Raw genomic sequence first — 21,157 nt, 5'->3', positions numbered from 1 at the left:
ATTATTATTATTATTATTATTATAGTATTATATTTTATTAATCCAGCACATATTGAACCAGAATGTACCAGATTATAAAAAATCCTAAATTATCAGATATTTCTGTATTTTTGCAAAATTTAATAAGTTACATACAATCTGAATGTTGCAGATGTTGCTATACATATTGTATTAGTACATGCTGCTGCATACTTTAGACTTGTTTACGCATCCTCTTTAATCAGTCTGAAGACAATACAGTACATGACTATATTGTGTTAAGATTGTAATGAGTATGTCATTGCCCAGGATCTATAGTGTACCAATGTCCAAAAAAATTCTAATTCAAAAAAATATTAGCATCTTAGATTGTTCAGTAACAATCCAAGATGCTAATACAGTAGACCTGCGGTAATCTGGCCCCTGTCTAATCTGACATGCCTATATGCAGCTCGGTATTCAATGGGCTGAAGAGAATGGTGCATCATACAACAAACTTTTACTTCTGAGGAGACTGAGAGACATGGCCTTATTCTCGCGTTTAGCCAATGTAAAACAAAAGAAAATTTATGAATATTTGCATGCAACATAAATTTGTTTATCCATTTTCAAATTAAGATCATACATAGTATGTACCCTGGAAATACTTACATATGTTGTATGTAATTGATTGGCATCAATATGTTTAGTTATTATTTTTTTGCAAGTGCTATAGCGTTAATGATGTTAATTTTATAATAAGCCCTATGCTATGTATTGTGTTGTTTAATTCACTAAGTCCCATATCGTATATTATGTAGTACATGTAGATTTGATCTTACCATTTTTATAAGTATGTAATTTGTCAGATTACAAGGTATTCCTTTTCAAAAAGTTCTGGACTACAAGGGGTCGGTGGCAGTACTCTATAGTCTGACAAATTCGATCATCTGACACCACCTTGCAAAATGTTTGTCGAATTACTGCGGGTTTACTGTATTAACAAACTTCTACTGTGCAGTGTGTGTAACTTTTTTATTATTATTATTGTTTATTAATTTTTATTGATCATATATAAAGTTATTTAGCCATATACAAAATATATACATATATATATATATATATTTTTTTTAGTTTTGCAATATGACAGTCGTATTTCAAATTGTATTGATTCTAAATTTTCAGATAATGTAATTCAAGCTTTGGCAGAAAATTTAGGATATATTCAAGAAATTTTTGGTTATTTAAAGATTGTTAGATCTTTTCCACTGATATCATTAAATTTTTTGAGAGATTTGAGAATTATTTATGGTGAAAACAAATATTTAGAAAGGTAAGCTTATGAATTATTAACTGAATCATCAGAAAAAGTATTATTTTTAATTATTAAATTCAATTTTATATATATAATTTAATCTGTTTAATTGTACTATATATATAGAGCTTTTAAAGTTAGATTATATTTATTAATTTAATATTATTTATATTAGGTGTCAGTCTACTTAAATGTGTTCAGGTTTTTAATTAATTAGGGAAAAAAAATTCATTTGTATGATATTAAAATGATTAAATTTAAAATGCATTAATATGTTATTTAAAATATATTAAAAGTGTGTTTAATCTTAATTTCATATAAAGATATAAATATTAANATGCATTAACATTCATTTGCATTGTTCATCGAGATAAATACAAACAGTATGGGTACGTTGCACAGTCTAATATTGTACGAATAAATTATCGAATTAAGATTTTTAAACATTAATTAAAGGAAAGCAAATTGTTCAACTTTAGCTTTGCGGGCTACTTTCAAAACCTTTGCGGTCGACCGTGGTCTATGTGTTGGCCATCCCCGATATAGAGTAATGACATTATACAAAGTTGGAAGGTACAGTACATCACAAAAGTCATTGTCAGTATCATTAATTTAAGAACTTCAGTGGATGGATGAGAAGTGGCATTATTCAGTAATAGTTAAATTTTTTTATTTCGTTTTCTTTCACATTTACAATAACCTTCTGATATTTGATATAAAGTCCTTAGTGTGCCATTCAATAAAGAGATCTGTTTTACAATAAAGAAAATAACTTTCTCTAATAGACAATATATACATAATGTGTCTTTATATTACCCCCAGATGGAACCGTCTTGTTGCAAAGAAACAAGCTCAGGGTTCTCATTGATTTAATGTTCTAGTGAGTTAAAATGTTAAATCAAATTATATTCAATCTCTCTACACACCGGTGTTTAAATAAAATAAAATAAAAAACTCTTCAAACCTTTAACCGGAGTGCTTCTATTTTTAGAATTGCAAATTATATTCATTTTTTGGTGTAACTATATTTTATTTTGAAGGCATGTTTAAATACAATTAAATTAAAATTATTAAATTAAATCAATCTAAAATATAAACAATCAACATCCTCCCTCAGTGGCCGCGGTAAAATATCAACCGTTGATCAGTCTGTGGTGATAAAAAGGTTGGGGACTGCTGCTATAACATAGTATTTTTAACTATTTGACATGAATGTTTCTATTGTATCTGTATGTATTTTAAATTTCTTTTTACTTCTATAATTAATTATATGCTTAATTTACATAATGTTGTTGTTTCAAACAAAAAGAAAAGGTTATAAACTTTTTCAAAAAGCTTCAAAACACATAAAATTTGAGCAGCATGCATTGTTAGAAAATATAAATATATAAATAATTTCTTAATATATAAAAAGAAATACTATACAAAACCTATTAAGAGTAAGAAAATGTCAGGAACTTTCTGATTCACTTCATACATTTTACATTTAATTATTTTTTTAAAATTTTCATTTGATTTTTTTTTTAATGCAAAATTTGATAAAAATGTAGTTCTACTGAGATTGTTATTTTGCTAATAAATTGAAAGACTGAGGACATATAAAATTTTATAATTAAACATATGCCAAATTCTTAATGTTTAAAGATATAAACTTCAAATTTTCACTGTTAGTACACCTTTTCTCTCATTGTTCAAGAATTATTAAAAAATCCATTTTGTTGCTCATAGCTTTCTCATTTAGATTGAATCATTGAATATTGATGATAAGTCCTTTTCAGCCATATAGTGCTAGTTAGCTTTCATTTCATTTTATACATTATAATGATGGTATTATGGTATCATAAAAGTCAAGGAAGTTTGGTGACAAAATTTGTAAGAAAGATAATAACAACAGAGAATGCAATTATTGATTTAGATCAAAAAATGAAGCTTTTCAGTAAACAATTGTTGAATTTATCTTAGTATCATAATACTACAATGATATACTAATGTATATCATCATCAAATTAAAAATTATAGAAAAATATCATATTTGAGTTATAGTCAATACAGTAGAGCGTCATTTATCCGAAAGTCAGTTATCCGAAAGAATTCCAGTTGGCAAATTTAAATTTTTGCTAGTATTGTGGCGCTGCAATCTTTGGCTATATCTTGGACTACTCCAATATTTTTTTTGTTGGTGTGTGTGTTTTAGCTGGCAGCACTGACACTTTTGTGTAGTGTTTTTCTGAGGACTGTGTTGTGCTGAATCGAACGTTTTTGATACTAGATCAACTTCTAAAGTATAATTTTTTTTGTTTTTATATTTTTCAATATATTTATTTTGTTTGTACAAAATAAAGAAATAATTTTTAACGATACAATAACCATGATTATTATTTTAAAAAGTTTATGTTAGACTTAACATTGACGGAAATTCAATGCAAGCAATACGCAACGGAGAAAAATTTCAACATGGGATAGGTTAATATATTTTTTCGTACATAATCGGTTATCCGGACAACCTCAGTCCCCAATTGATTCGGATAAACGACGCTCTACTGTGTATACAGTCGACCCCCCTATAACACGGTAGATATGTTCTGCTTTATAAGAATTTCGCGTTGTAGGAATCCTCAAATACATGAGCCAATCACAGCCCGGCACATGTGCAGTTTATGGACTATGGCTGTTTGAAAGGTTTTCTTCCATAAAATTAATCGATTCTAGACTAATTTGACTCAACATTTCCAAAACATGTATAATTTTTTGGGAATAATCCATATAAACTATACTACAAACAAAAAATTGTAGGATTACTTACCGAGTGGGCACTGTTCGACCAAGCCATTGCTTAATCTTGTTTTCATCGCGGAGCAGTGCATCAAACGGCGGCCACATTTTCTGATAAGTTATTTTTCTGCAAAAAATTCATTGAACTTTGGAAACATCATTAATAGAAATAATTTTTAAGGCTATTGAATAAGAAATGTTTTTTTCACAAGAAATATATAAAATTACAGTACTGTATTAGACTTGGGTACCTAAGTTAGGCCTATATACTGTACAGACGATAGTAAACTCAACTTACCTGCCTAAACTCTACGTAGCGTGTAAGTAGTTCGGATGCTCGTTCACTATTGGTCCAGATTCAACCAATCCTGTCGTGACAAGAGTCGGCAATGACATTTTACCGCATTTTACGAGTCTCTTTTAGCGCCTTTACATGAATACGGTCACAATTTTTTCGCTGTGATATACGAATTCGCATTATATGAACCCGCGTTATAGGGGGGTCTACTGTACAGTACATGGAAAAATTATTTAGAAGGTTTGTAAAAAAATACATTTTGTTATTTTACAACCCCTAATATCTATTTCTATTTTTTCTTTGCTTTGATCTTTCATTGTCCTATATTATATTCTTTTGCATCAACTTTGTCTCCTTTTCTTTCTCATTGGATTCATTTCTTTCTTCTTTGTATAAAGAAAATGATATACTGTATGTCTTCCCTTAATATATTTTAATTATTTATATTTGTAGTGCTTCAAAATTAAGGACAGAAATGTGAAATAAATATTTGTATTTTAAATGTGAATTTGTAAATATCGTACATTATGACATTTATAAATGTAGAGAATCTGCTATATTATTATTTTGTTTATTAATTAGTTTACTTTTATTTATTTTAACAATTTACTCCATTACATATTTACATAAAAATAGAAATTTATAAAAATATTTTTATTAAAGCAATTAATTTAATTTCAGCTATTCATTTGTACTTTTGGATAATGATAATCTTGAAGAATTATGGAATTGGAATAACAGACCTCACAAGCTAGAAATAAGAAAAGGAAAAATAAGCATTAATTTTAATCCTAAATTGTGTGTTCATAAAATAAAAGAGATGAGAAATAATTGCATTATACCAGAATGGGCGGACGAAGACTATTCTCAAAATACAAATGGGCATAGAATAGGATGTAAATTTCATTTCTTGTTTATTTTTCCTTTATTTTGTAATATAAGTAATTAATTTACTATTAAATTAATTGCAGGTGAAGTAATGAATATAAATGCAGTTGTGTGGAGAATTTCTCCAAGAGTAGCTGGCCTGAAATGGGATAATATGGAAAAGAAATTTCAAGATCAGCGAATGCTTTTTGGATATGCTATTTATTATCGAGAAGCGTGAGTTTTTGTAATTTTTTTGTAGAATAATAATTTATTAATATATAATATAACAAATAATAATTATAAAATACTAAAAAAAATTTGAAATCCAAAAAATACTTGTAATTTATTAATTCTATACTATAAATTTTATTTTAAAAAAAGCAATGATAATTATAATAGTTGGATGACATTTTATTCTCTATTCTCTAAGATTTTTTTTCTTGATATATAGTTTATAAAATAAGAAATGGGAAATAATTGTACCATATCAGATGCAATCTATTCTAAATTCTTAAGTAATTATTATTTAATATATTTGGCTGAAAAACTTTTGTTTTGCCACTTTTAATATTTCTGCAGTAGTCTGTGTATTGTGTGTTAAAAAGCTTGCTAGTACAGATTATATATTACTATGTAAATTTTTCCACAGCTACAAAAAATCTCTCTAAAATAATTTTACTTTTTGTTATCTTAAGAAGTCTTTTTAATATGATAAAATGTGACAGGATGTTTTGTTGCTATTTACATCAGTTAGACACAAAAGACAAAGATTATAATGATGGACTCATTCACTTCTACTTATGAATGGAATATGGTAATATTTACATATCCATCAGTTGTCTAGTAAACATTTCCAAATTGATCTTTGTTTAAAATATGCTTTGTGCTAAGATGTTTTAACTTACATAATAATTGTCTGATCCTGGCCCTTGACTGAAAAGACTGAGTCTTCATGACAAGACAAGATTCATCTTTACTGCTAATATAGGGAAAGTTTGTTTAAGTGATTGATTCAAAAGGTTCCAGATGTGATTTAATTATAATTTGTTTTTATTAGTACAAAGATTTTCAAAAATATAAGAAAGACATTCATGGATTTAAAGGAATCAAAAATCATCATGGAGTATTATAAACTTTCATGTGAAATTGATTTTATTTTTATACATTTAATTTATTATAATTTGATAGAATGACAGTTGAATAGAATGATAATTGTAAACTAAGCAGCTCAACAAAAAATTTCATTTTTGATTTTTGAAAATTAATGGTGCAAATCTGAGTTGAAGTTGAACATGAATAAACATTAACTCTCTTAAGACCACTGATTACACCTTCCCTCTTGTTTACTTAATAAGAATGACCCAGGGCAATATAGGTCAGTCAAGGTCAGTCAGGTGATATTATTTTAAAAATTCACCAAAAATCAAATTATCATTATGTTTATATGAAAGAAATCACATACATTTATTAATATCTTCAGTTTTAAATACATTTCAATAGAAAATTTAAAAATAATAATAATAATATATCAGAACTGACATCTAAATGTGAAAATTTGTAACATTTTGCCAAAATTAACATTCTCTGGTTACACAGTTTGTTTCTGGCACTAAGCCAGAACACATCAAATATTGTTTTTACTATTCTACATAACATTTATGCATGTACAATTTTTCGTTTTAAAATTATCACACATTATATCAAACCTTTGTTTGGAATCAAAACTTTTATTGTGCTATCAACTAATATAATGAACTAATACACTTTTGCTTAATGTTGAATAACTTTTATCAATAAGATATGACATTTATGTCATATCTTATAGATGCACTCCATGCAACTTTTATCAATAAGATATGACATAAATGTCATATCTTATTGATAAAAGTTGCATGGAGTGCAAAGGACATGGAGTATTCAATCAAGAAACTTAAGTAATTTTTCCTGTATTACTCTATGCATTTGTAATAAAAATATCAAAATGAGTGATGCAGGAAAAATTGTTTTTCTTGCCAAATGAATTTAAAATATCTATTAATATATTGTCACAGTAGAGTTATTAGATGACTTTCTTGAGAAAAACAATCTTCATTAAGTGGAATTGACAAAATAAATAAAAATTAAACTTATAATTGCAAAATATTATAATTCACAACAAAACAAGAGTAAGAATGTCATTTTCTTTTTATAAAGTTCTGGAACAGAATAGTTTCAAGAGAATTTCTTTTTTATTTTAAATTATGCTGTGACTCACCTGATTAGTCATGGCAACAGAAGTCCATTCCAATATGTTTATTTTGTTATATAAACTCTTTAAGAATATAAATATCCAAACAAAATATTTTTAAGTATAAAAATATAAGTTAGCATTTAATTTTTCAAAATTTTTTAAAATTCAGAATATTAATATGAGAATATTATTCTTTCTTATTTGTTTATTCTAAAACAAGCTTTAATTGTAATTGCAAATACTTTCATTATTTGATTTCAAAACTTTTCTGCTGAAATAACTGTCTAAACAAATAAAAAATTTCTGCTGAAGCATAAAATTTTTTTTATGCTCAGAAGGAATAATAAAATTTATAAACAAATGCAATGTTAAAATTTTTTTTATAATGATAAATTTTTAATATTGAAATATTAAATCTGAAAAATGCTAAATGCATTTGTGTCATTTTTCTATTTCCATTATTATCTTCATATTATAATTCATTCTGAATTATAATATTTCATGTCTTCATATTATAATTCAGAATGAATTATAATATGAAGACATGAAATGAAAAGAAGTTTCAAAAATGCATTTTATATAAAAGTTCTGACTACTCAATTTTTTTAGCATATTTGTGTAAATTTATGATGTAATGAATTCTTGTTTTAATGCTTAGTTTCAATTTAAAAGTGTGAGTAGCTGGGGGTACACTCTGTAGAAATTGTACCACTTACTCAGCACAGATTAAGTGAAATCTGTTCTCAGGAGTTTGGATTGAGAGATCTGGTCTCTAGTCAAAGGATGGCCTTAAGGACGTTTAAAAGGGATCCAAATTCTGAGATTTAGATCCACGTCAGAATGATGACACCAGTTAATCAGTTTTATATTACGTGGATTAACATGAATTTTGAATAGCTATGGAGATGATGAAATATTTTAATTCAGATATTCTAGACCTAACTTTAATATAAAATGAGTATTTAATAAACAAAGAAAAACTGTACAAAATGGAACTTCAAATAGGTCTATTTATACTATCATGGAGAGAGAGATCACAGTTCCAGTCAAAATCATACTACCTCAAAGTATACTCTTTTCTTCTGTATGATGCAAATGTCCTTATTTTTGGTTAATTTTTGTAGTTTCGTTCTTGTCCCTTTTTAATTATCTGTCGGCACTTCATTAATCATTTTCTTCAGCTTAGTAACTTAGAAATTAACTTAGTATGAACTTCGGGAGTTAATATGGGCATTGGCTGTATGGAACTTATATGGAATATGTCTGTCCTCCTCTGGAACCTTCTGGTGTTCTCCCCGAACGATACTAAAGAATCCCCTTTTTGGATGTTTTTCTCTAATGAGAAAACGGTATTTTTTCCAGGTGTTTCCAGGTGTATTTTTTCCAGGTGTTTAGGGGGTTCACAGAGGGGTAACTGGATTGTATGTGACTCAAAATTTATGAAGATAAGGGAAAACAAAAAGGATGTCAAACTTCTGTTGAGAAGGAAGTGACTTTTACCAGTTTCCTATGTTTTAACTTAAAACTTCTTTCATTTAAATCAGAAATATTATTTCTAAAATTTTATGTATTTGACATCGATTTTCAATTAATTAGGTGGGGTGTGTCCAAAATCTCACAAAAGTTAAACATTTTTAAATTTGAAACATTGTTCAGGAAAATCTAACATGAATATTTTTCATATATAAGTATTTTTTGGAATCTAAATATTTATTTATTTTTTTTAGCCCTGTCAAAAATGTTACCATTTATGAAGGTCGTGATGCCTGTGGAGGTGATGGGTAAGTTAATGTTATTCTGTTTTAAATTTCTGAATAACACAAAGTTTTGAAATATTTCTATTGTTATAGATTTTGTAGTTGCTGATTTATTAAAATACTTGATTCAAAAACACGTAAAACATTAACAGTTTTTAATAAGACTAACATAAATCTTTCTGCTATTAATATTTTGATGAAAAATTTTAAAATTTTTTAAATAGAAATGCATTGATAGATAATGTTTTACTGATTAATCAATTAAACGGTTGTAATTATTGACAATAAATAATACTTGAACTTTTTAAAGATAAAATACAATATTTTTGGTTTTTCTATATCTGAAATATTTTATCAGAATTCATTTAATTATAAAATATGATAAGACAATTCCATCAAAGACTGTAATCTATATATATACAAGGGCTGTTCAAGAAAGACTGAAACTGATTTTCATACAAATCAAAATTACCAATGATATCACTGGGAAAGCAATATATTTGAAAAGAGAGTATCCTTTTACATGTATAGATCAAATTTCATCATGAGATAATATTACAATCACTAGCAATGCATCAGATAGAAGAGCCTGTAAAAATCTGCCTCCAGAAATCCTACAGAAGGCACAGGTACAGGGTGATTTATCTTCTTTTATCATCTTGGTATGGAGTACCTGCATGCAGTGCTGTCAAACAGTACTGTTACTTGACAGTATTGCATATCAGTTCTTGACACTCTCCAGCAACATATTGCAAAGAAAAGACATTGCCTGCATCTGCATGGATAGCAAATCCATTGTGATAATGCAGGGCCCTATTTGGCAGTTATTATGATGGAATATTTGTTCCTAAGAATCTCTTGTATTCCACATCATCACTGATCTTGCTCCCTATTTTTTTGTTTCCTGCTCAAAGCACAACTGTGTGGGCACTAATATCTAAACTGCTATTGTTCTAAAACAATTGGAGGCAATTCTGAAAGGGTTATTCAAAAACAGCTTCCACCACATATTTGAAGACCAGCAAAAATGTATGCACAAAGTGGGAACTATTTTTAAAAAGGCCATGTACATGTTGACCAACAATAAACATTAACTGAGGAAAAAAGTCTGTCTTTCTTGATCAGCCTCGTATAAAATTCAAAATATGTATGTATGTATGTATGTTAGATAAATGCTTGTATACTGTTTAATGTATCCACATCAAATTTGGCATCAATATTCTTTTTTGACACTCAAGAAAAAATATTGTAGCGATCCTTACCCCAAAACATCACTAGAGTTCATCCTTTCTTAACTTATTATGTATGTATGTTAAGTAAAGAGTTCTATACTGTCTAATATATTTGCTCAAAATTGGGCATGAATATTCTGTGACATCTTACAAAAATACTGTGGGAGTACCATTCATAGCCCACTCTCTCTTAACTCCCAACAAGCTTTAATATATCAATATAGTTTCATTATTGTAATGGGTCAATAAATGTACATTTATAGTTTCATTATTGTAAACACTCAGGTCAATAAATGTAAATTTATTGTAATTATTTATTGTAATTTATTGTAGTTTCATTATTGTAAACAATCGGGTCAATAAATGTACATTTATTGACCCGATTGTTTACAATAATGAAACTACATCTTTGAACATTCGGCTNATTAAGAAGGAGAGAGAATTTCAACAAGTGAAAAGTAACAATTTCATACCACTTAGATGACAGGAATTTGCTTGAAACCTGCACTTCACTTGGTTCAGAATTAGATTTACTGAAAGACAAAAGAGCTAGATCTGCACTTAACAAAAAGATGTTAGGTGAATATGAGAAAATGCCACAACGCAATAAGGTTTTTCCAGTAAAATCGTGTCCTAAAAAATTTAAGGAAACTTGTCAAACTTGTGGCAAATATGGTCATAAAGCTAACAATTGTAAAATAAAGAAACACGAAAGCATTAATGAATGTGCTACTCACAGACAGTACAGCTCATAATCAATCAGAGAAACAACATACTGAATGGATCTTAGACACTGGTGCTAATAGGCATATGATACCTAACAAAGATTGGCTAGACAATTATCATAATATCTTGCCCTCAAATATTAAAACTGGAGGAAAAATGTTAGTCTGAAGGTGAAGGTAATGTCATGTTGTCCACACAAAGAAAGGACGATATTGTAGAAATAACCTTTAGTAATGTATTATATGTTCCTAGATTATCAGCAAACTTGATATCAAATATCTAGCAAATAATTTTAATATTAAGGCTATATTTGATAAGGACCATTGTGAGCTACTTAATAAGAGAACTAACCATCTCATAGCAAGAGGAACATCCATTGGAAATGATTTATATAAGTTAGACATAGCACATAAAGATACAGGATTATTATCCAGCAATAGTCAATTTATCAAAATTTAGCACAAGAGATTAGCACATATTCGTTTTGAAGGATTAAACAGGCTAAAACTAATAGTAAAAGGATTAGAATTCAAAGGTACTCTCAATACTTATGCAGAAGGAAAGAATACTCAAGCCATTTTCAAAGGGAAAATCATACAGTCACCAAAATTCTACAATTGATACATTCTGACCTATGTGGACCATTAAAAATAACTTCAATTAGTGGTTTGCAATATGTTCTTAGTTTAATAGATAATAAAAGCCATATGACATTATGTACTTCTTAAAACATAAATGCAAAGTATTTACCCACTTTAAGAACTTTAAACAATTTGTTGAAAATCAGACACAAAAGAAAATCAAAATTTTGCAAACAGACAGAGGCACTGAATATATCTATTGATATATTCAGTGCCTCTGTCTGTTTGCAAAATTTTGATTTTCTTTTGAATAATGACAAAGAATTACTTAGAAAACTGTGGCATCCAACATCAGCTATCAACTGATTACCACTCCAGAACAAAATGGTATAGCCGAATGTTCAAAGATGTAGTTTCATTATTGTAAACAATCGGGTCAATAAATGTACATTTATTGACCCGATTGTTTACAATAATGAAACTACATCTTTGAACATTCGGCTATACCATTTTGTTCTGGAGTGGTAATCAGTTGATAGCTGATGTTGGATGCCACAGTTTTCTAAGTAATTCTTTGTCATTATTCAAAAGAAAATCAAAATTTTGCAAACAGACAGAGGCACTGAATATATCAATAGATATATTCAGTGCCTCTGTCTGTTTGCAAAATTTTGATTTTCTTTTGTGTCTGATTTTCAACAAATTGTTTAAAGTTCTTAAAGTGGGTAAATACTTTGCATTTATGTTTTAAGAAGTACATAATGTCATATGGCTTTTATTATCTATTAAACTAAGAACATATTGCAAACCACTAATTGAAGTTATTTTTAATGGTCCACATAGGTCAGAATGTATCAATTGTAGAATTTTGGTGACTGTATGATTTTCCCTTTGAAAATGGCTTGAGTATTCTTTCCTTCTGCATAAGTATTGAGAGTACCTTTGAATTCTAATCCTTTTACTATTAGTTTTAGCCTGTTTAATCCTTCAAAACGAATATGTGCTAATCTCTTGTGCTAAATTTTGATAAATTGACTATTGCTGGATAATAATCCTGTATCTTTATGTGCTATGTCTAACTTATATAAATCATTTCCAATGGATGTTCCTCTTGCTATGAGATGGTTAGTTCTCTTATTAAGTAGCTCACAATGGTCCTTATCAAATATAGCCTTAATATTAAAATTATTTGCTAGATATTTGATATCAAGTTTGCTGATAATCTAGGAACATATAATACATTACTAAAGGTTATTTCTACAATATCGTCCTTTCTTTGTGTGGACAACATGACATTACCTTCACCTTCAGACTAACATTTTTCCTCCAGTTTTAATATTTGAGGGCAAGATATTATGATAATTGTCTAGCCAATCTTTGTTAGGTATCATATGCCTATTAGCACCAGTGTCTAAGATCCATTCAGTATGTTGTTTCTCTGATTGATTATGAGCTGTACTGTCTGTGAGTAGCACATTCATTAATGCTTTCGTGTTTCTTTATTTTACAATTGTTAGCTTTATGACCATATTTGCCACAAGTTTGACAAGTTTCCTTAAATTTTTTAGGACACGATTTTACTGGAAAAACCTTATTGCGTTGTGGCATTTTCTCATATTCACCTAACATCTTTTTGTTAAGTGCAGATCTAGCTCTTTTGTCTTTCAGTAAATCTAATTCTGAACCAAGTGAAGTGCAGGTTTCAAGCAAATTCCTGTCATCTAAGTGGTATGAAATTGTTACTTTTCACTTGTTGAAATTCTCTCTCCTTCTTAATTTATCAAAATTTATCGGTATGGTATTTGGCAATATTGTGACCATCATTTTAATAAAATTAGAAAGGATTACCTCAGAAAATTGTTGATGTTTCCTAATATTGTTGAATACTTCAGCTTCTTCCTTATACATTCCTTTGTGTTTTCTCTTTTGTTTCACTCAGTAGTTATCTGGTGAACGTAAAACTGACTTAAATTTTAATAAGTCAGTTTCAAATACTTTAACACACTTTTCTTATAAAATTATTTTGAGAAGAAACAATTAATTATTTTAAGCCTCTATGCCCTGGACCCATAACCTGATGAAAGTGTTAGTAGAGCATGGTTAAATGAAGAAAACAATAAAACATCCACACACCAGAATCCAAACAACAAAAGAGAATTTTATTCTACAAAATGGGGATTTAAGTACAAAGGTGTTACAAGGTGCCATCTAATGGCCAATACAATATTTAAATCTTGTTTTAACAGCATGTCAGTATCATAATTTGACTATTGTGAGGTCTTAGACGAGGTCTGAAATCGTGTAAATCATGGAATTCTTATGTTTAAATTATAACGATAGATTATATAAGAGAAAGAAGAAAAACCCCTATATCTAAACAACGCAGCACAAAACATAAACAAGTCCCTGGGATGACTCCAACATGTGTTAAACAATTTGTCAATATCAAACCAAAAGGTAGAACTCTGACATAGGTGCTCATAAACAGGTAGAACTCTGACTCAAGTGCTCATAAATAGTCAATCTAGGAAAACAATTTTGGAAAAGGGAAAAGATTTGATGGATAGAAAAACATTGTGTATGTTTTTCTATCCACATATGTTCATGTGTATAAACAACACAACAGAAATCACAAACAATGGGCTAAATTATGAGTGTGAGTCTTGTGGTTTTATCAACAATCTTCGATCATAGTCAACAAAAAGGCGTTGAATAGACACTTTGAATCAGACCTTTCCCGTAATCCAAGTTGGTCTCAGTTTTTGCCTGGAAACAAAGGAGAGACCAATCAGGAAGTGAGGAATGGGACGAGGGCCAATCGGAAATACAAATAGTTGGAGAAAAACTATAAAAATTGGAAATTCAAGGTCGAAGGACAGTCTTCCTCTGGATTGAACTCAAAGTCGTGCTCTCTATATTGTGTTGTGTCAGCGCTGACAACTTAGGATGCCACAGCATCTCTACGATCATCCGTATTGTCCATTGATCCCATCTTGTCCTCCCCAGGGCTACGACCAAAGTTGAAATTCTCACCACTCTGAAGGACTATAGACAATAGGAATTGTCAATTATCAATGTAAGCTTAAATGTTACCAAATAAACAGCTTTTCCCTTTGTAAGACACTTGTCAACATTTGCCTCTTTTGCCACAGCCCACATGTGAACTTCCCTTAGGCTCTTCCTGACGTGGGATTAATTTACCCCCTCTAAAAGTCGGCAACCTTACACTATTGATAAACGGAGGAATGTTACATGGTCCAGTGAATCATGATTTGTGTTATACCATGTGGATGGTTGGGCACTTGTGCAACATTTACCTTGAGATCTTATCACCTGGGTATACTGAGGGATGGATACAAGAGGCAACGTTTTCTTGGGAGCACTTGCAGCTATCATCTCTGAATGAAATACTGATAGGTGTCATCTACTTGAACATTGTTGCAGATTAAGTATGCTTCATGGAAGTGTTCTCTAATGTAGATTTCTTCTATCAACAAGACAAGATGTCATGTAGCTAGAATTGTTAGAGAATGGTTCTATGGAATCTATTATCATGGCTTCTAATTGTGGTTTGAGTTTGAGAAATGGGTTCATGATACATCATCTCAACCACATAGTATGAAAGAATTGAAGGATCTGGTATCAGATCTAATAGAATCTATGTGTGCCAAGTGCAGATTGTTTTGGTGGAAAGAGAGGATCATCATCTTATTAAATAATGGACATAAGTACACCAATAAATCAAAATATTATATATATAGTTATATTGTATTTTTATTTCTGATTCTAGGTGGACAGTGAATGATGTTGAATTAGGACAAGGAAATACAATAACTAGTGTCATTACATATTTGAAACCCTATACACAGTACGCTTTCTATATTCGAACACTTACTGTTGCTTCAAGTAATGAATCGGCTCAAAGCCCAGTTTTGTATTTTCGTACTTTGCCAGGAAGTAAGTGATAGTTAGAACTTATTATTAATTATAATTCTTTGTTCATTATTTATATATTAAATATTTTAAATCTTATTAAAGAATTAAGTTTTTATTTAGTTTTTATATTTTATAGAATTAATAATTAGGAAGGATTTATGAATATGAAAAGCAACAAAACCTAATTAAAATCATATTTAAACATTAAATTGTTAAGAGAATTTTTAAATTTATATATATGATAAATTGTTTCTATATAAAATTATTATTTGTATTAACTAAATTTGAACATTTTTAGACTTGAAAAGCCCTTTTTATTTTAAATTTTGAGATGCAAACAAACTTGTATTGCATATTATGGTAGAATGCTGATAATTTGAACTAGTTGATGGTACTCTTTGGCCTACCAAGGCACTTGTACCAAAACAACTCCCAAAACCAACCAACCAAATTAACTTAATTGGGACTGAGATGATTTAGATAAATGAAAAATTTGGAAAAGTAAACTTATATATTCTAGAAAATATTTACTCAACTGTACCGTATCAGGATAATAAAATAAAAATCACAAACAAGTGTTATAAAGCAATACTTTATCTATATTGAAAGAAATTAATTCCTTATTTTTCTTGCACAAAGGAAGCATTTCATTTCTTTGCTGCTAGTTTCTTGATCTGTTTGAGGCATAGTAGTTGACTATTAGAAGACTCTAGTTGCTGTTCATAGAATATTATTGCTGTCTATAATGGAGCAAATGCCTCGGCATGCATCAGATCCAATTTGCTTTGTTTATTCTCATTGTCCTTTTTATTTTATTTTTGACAGATTCACTAGTTGAATTCACATATGATACAATCTCATGGTCAGTTAAGACTTGAAAACCATCATTAATATCTGTGTCACTTACCAGTCATTCATAAGCATTTATTCATCACAATTTTCAGCTCCAGTGATCAATTGAAACAAGTATGTAAATTCACCAACTTACATTCTGAGTTTTCCAGATATAAATAGAGCTTATTTCAATCTTTTTCAGATTGTCTGTCATCAATGACTCCAAAGCGTCAGTTAACATGTAAAAACACAGTCCTTTAGATTAAGCTTTTTAAAAAACAACATTTTCCTTGTTTTTTTTTTTGTGTTGTCAAGAGTAAATGATATAGAATGTTTTCTGTACATCCTCTTCAGTTTCTTGGAGATGCCTAGACCCATTGATTGAACTAACATTGTGACATTTGGTGGAATATAAATTAACTCAGTCATAGGGTGTGTTTACTTCTGAGCTAATAGTGCTACTTCCGAACACCGGAAGTGATGTCATTAGCATGTGTATTCGTGTTTACATATCCAGTTTGAAAGTAAATGTGAACGCTAACAAGAAATACGGTGGTTTCCTGCAAATAATATTGTCAAAGCTGCTATTTTAAATTTACGTTACAGATATAACTACTTGATTCTGAATCGGACGAGGATTATTTTATTGTGGATATAATTGTAGAAAAATGAAAAAAGAGAAAAGAAAAGTAAAGTAAAATAAAAAAGATAGAAACTTTTATTGAAGAGACTCTACCTTTTTATAAGCCAACCGATTTTAAACAACCTTAGACTTACAAGAGAATGTTTTGAAATTCTCCTCTAAAAAATAAGCCCAGTTATAGACACCGAAAAATTACTTCTTCTGGAAGACGACCCGTGTCTCCTCAAAAGCAGCTTTTATGCTGTCTATGGACATTGGCAAATCAAGAATCATTCAGGTTTGTTTATACGAAGTAATATATGAAATTAGATGCAGTTTATAAGAGAATAGTAGATTATACATACATATAATACATATTTAAAGCAATTGTTTTACCCAGTGAATGGATGTGATGTTGTTTTGTTATGGTGTAACTAAACTGAGTTCAAAATTAACAAATAATTGATATTAAATACAAAACACTTTTTCTTTCTTTCTTTCCTCTAAGGGTATTGACGATCATTTTAATATGTTTAGACAGACTGCGTGGAATATTTTAAATAAAGTTGCTAATTCTTTCTTACAAGTTAGTGTTAAATGAAAATGAAAAATGATCTCTTGGCTATCACACAGCAGGATGATGTAAGAATAATGGAATTTTTTATACCCAATCTGGTTTTCCTGGAATTAGAGGCTCTATTGATGAAAAGCATATGGCTATTAAGACATCAACTGAAGAAGCAGTAGCCTATTTCAATAGAAATAAGTATTACTCTGTCATCATATAAGTTTAGTTTGTAATGAAAAAATGGTATTCAAATGATACAATTTCTTGAGAAGTCATTTCCCATATGCAAGTGAAAATTCATTCAAGTATACAAACTTATGTAATTTTGGATTATTATTAATCCTGTTCATTTCTTTACGATTTATTTAATGCTCTGAACATAACATTTCTGAAGATTCCAAATGTGTATTAAGTAAACCTCACTTTTAATCATAAACAATGAATCAAACTTAATTTTTTTCACATTAATTAACTCTGTTTATGAAAAAGTCATCTAAAGCTATTGAACCTTACAATGAAAAAAAGATCATTATAAACATTTTATACAACAAATAATTGAAATTTACCAATAAAAATACTTTCTGCCGTTTATTTTTCGAAAACAAATTCCATTTTTAGTACTTTGTACAGAAAGTAATTTTTTCATGAGAGCAGCCATATTGAATTAGCACAAAGCTTGACAACGAACTAGCTAGCACTCTGAGCTTACCAATTTCGCTAAACATGACGTCACATAGCTCTAAAGTAAACGTCAATGAGCATGGCACTCTGACGAAAGTATACAGACTGAATGTGCTGGTAGTAAAATTAGCTCAGAAGTAAACGCATCCATAGTGAATTCATTTGGCATGTCAGCTGATGGATGCATGGTGCATTGTTGAGTAGCAGCATTCTTTGCTCTGTTTCCTTTGCAGGCATAATGCCTTTTGATACTTGATATAGTCTTTAATGTACCATTCACAAAAAAAGATCAGAGTTTATCCATGCTTTTTTTGTGCATAACTACTGTTTACATTTTTAAAATAATGAATATTCTAAATTTTTGTATTTTATTGTTAAAAATTGATTAGAATAGGAGGAAGCATGACTTGACCACTGAAGCTGCTGGTGACTTTTACTACACACTTCGATAACTTGTAGGAAGCTTGTGTATCAGCTGCCTCTGGCTAACTTAAAATTGATTAGAACATTGTGTTTATACAAATATATTTCAATCTGAAATTTTAATTGTTTCATAAAATGAATAAAATTACAGTAGATCCCCCTATAAGACGGTAGATACGTTCCGTTCTTTATGAATCAATTTTGTAGGAATCATAGTTTACGGACTACGGCTGTTTGAAAGGTTTTCTTTCATAAAATTAATCGATTCTAGACTAATTCGACTCAACATTTCCAAAATATGTATATTTTTTTGAAAATAATCCATATAAACTACGTTATAAACAAAAAATTGTAGGATTGCTTACCGAGTGTGTACCGTTCGACTACGCCTGTTGCTAAAGCTTGGTTTCGACGTGGAACAGCACATCAAACCGCAGCCGCGATTTCTGATATTATTTTTCTGCGAAAACTTCGTTGACCTTTGGAGACATCCTTAATATAAATAATTTTTATGGCCGTTAAATAAGAAATGTTTCTTTCACAAGAAATGTATAAAATTACAGTACTGAACAGACGATAGGTCGCCTAACTCGCCGTAGCGTGACGCTAGACGACGAAAAATATATATTTAATTATAATAAAGTTACAATAAATTAAGTTAATATATAATTATATGTACAGTACCTAATTTATATATAATTATATGAACAGACGATACTAAACTCAATTTATCCGCCTAAACGTCCGTAGCGTGGTGCTACGGACGGCGGGAAAGTAGTTCGGCTGCCCGATGACGTTTTACGTATTATAGGAGTTATTTTTACCGTTGTTTACGGATACTGCCACAATTTTTATAGGAATCATAACTATAGGAAACGGTTTTATAGGGGGATCTACTGTATATAAAACAGTGATAAATATTATCAGAAAAATTTTTTTTCTTTAATGTTTAACTGGAATGTATTTTGTCATTTATTTGTATTTGCATTTAAAAAACATAAAAGTAGATAATTATTTTTTTATTGATACAATAGTTTAAATTTGAAATAAGTTAATTTGAAAAGGTTCATAAATCAATTTTGTTCTAATATGACCTTAAAATTTCAAATGGAACCTATTAAGTTTATCAAAGTAAAGGTGTCTGTGTACATTTTTATTTCAATTTTTCTTGTTTTTTAACATTTTTTTTGTTTTAAATTAAATATTAACTTTTTAATAATAAATTATATGTGTATATTATGATCAATTATAGGGCTGGATTAACTATTGATTTAGAACTTGGCTAATTTATTTCATAAATATTACATAATTTGGACTAAAGAGAGCCTTGGGTGCAAAATCATTCCTAGTTGGTACAGTAAGTGACCTGTATGGCTCTCTCTAAAATTAATTAGTCTAGTAGCAAAGATTGACAGATAATATGGCTGGATAGCATAGATTGTGGATTCAAGTCCCGTTCAAGATTGATCTTTTCTTCCAGAACAGTTTAAATTATTTTATTTAATTCAAAAATTAATATACTTATTAAATTTAATACAAGATGGCAGGCTTAACTGTCTCCCTTTAGTTCAAGTTACTCAGTATCTATGTTTGCCAAGTTCTAGCCCAAATGCTAATCTAGCTTTGTTATTCAATCATAGAATTCAGTCTTGAGTCTATACAGTATCATTTTATGTCTACTTCAATTTTAATTATTAGAAATAAAATTAAAACTTAATCTGAGAAATAAACACAAGATTTCTTGGACTGTTGTTAATTTCTTATTTTCATTTCATTTCTCTTTGTGAATCTGATGTTAACATCTAATGTAGTTAGAAAAACTTTTATTAGTTACTCAATAGTTAACTGTATACAGTTATTTTAATATTTCTATGAATTTATAATTATAGCTCCAAGCCGACCCCTTATGGTTCAAGCTCAAACAAAAGATGATGGTGCAGTTATAGTTACTTGGCAACCGCCAAAACATCCAAATGGGAATGTAACATTTTATATGATTGAAATTCAGCAAGATTTTGATCCAATTGATTTTATAAATCAGTATAATTATTGTTCTGAATGTAAGTTTTTTTAATGCAGTTCAATTCTTAATAGAACTTTTTGTTTTAATAATAAAAACATATATTTTAAAATTAGCTCCTAGTCTATCTCTTGTTAAAAAGAAGCATGGTAAAACTGATAAAGATTCATTAAGAGAAATTACAACAGTCAACAATAATGAAGTAAATAGTACTTCAAATGGAACATGCTGTTCTTGTACTCCTGATCAAGATGTTGAGAATCAGATATATTTTGATGATTATCTGCAGAATATAGTTTATGTCAAAATAAAGTGAGTTTTAGAGAATTTTATA

At 29.2% G+C, this 21,157-nt stretch overlaps 1 protein-coding gene across 1 annotated transcript in view; it reads left to right on the top strand.

Moving 5' to 3' along the window:
• LOC111612394 (insulin-like peptide receptor) overlaps positions 1-21,157 on the top strand; it is a 93,260-nt gene that overhangs the window by 48,293 nt on the left and 23,810 nt on the right. The window contains exons 7-13 of the mRNA XM_023353598.1: positions 1,144-1,291; positions 5,025-5,239; positions 5,315-5,447; positions 9,171-9,224; positions 15,530-15,696; positions 20,693-20,863; positions 20,940-21,135. Coding sequence (XP_023209366.1) covers positions 1,144-1,291; positions 5,025-5,239; positions 5,315-5,447; positions 9,171-9,224; positions 15,530-15,696; positions 20,693-20,863; positions 20,940-21,135 — 1,084 coding nt within the window. The remainder of the gene's footprint in view (positions 1-1,143; positions 1,292-5,024; positions 5,240-5,314; positions 5,448-9,170; positions 9,225-15,529; positions 15,697-20,692; positions 20,864-20,939; positions 21,136-21,157) is intronic.

The sequence above is a fragment of the Centruroides sculpturatus genome, unplaced genomic scaffold, assembly GCF_000671375.1.
Source record: "Centruroides sculpturatus isolate CEXI.00-Female unplaced genomic scaffold, Cexi_2.0 scaffold1592, whole genome shotgun sequence".
Classification (NCBI taxonomy): domain Eukaryota; kingdom Metazoa; phylum Arthropoda; class Arachnida; order Scorpiones; family Buthidae; genus Centruroides; species Centruroides sculpturatus.
This window is presented reverse-complemented; position numbering and strand designations above follow the sequence as displayed.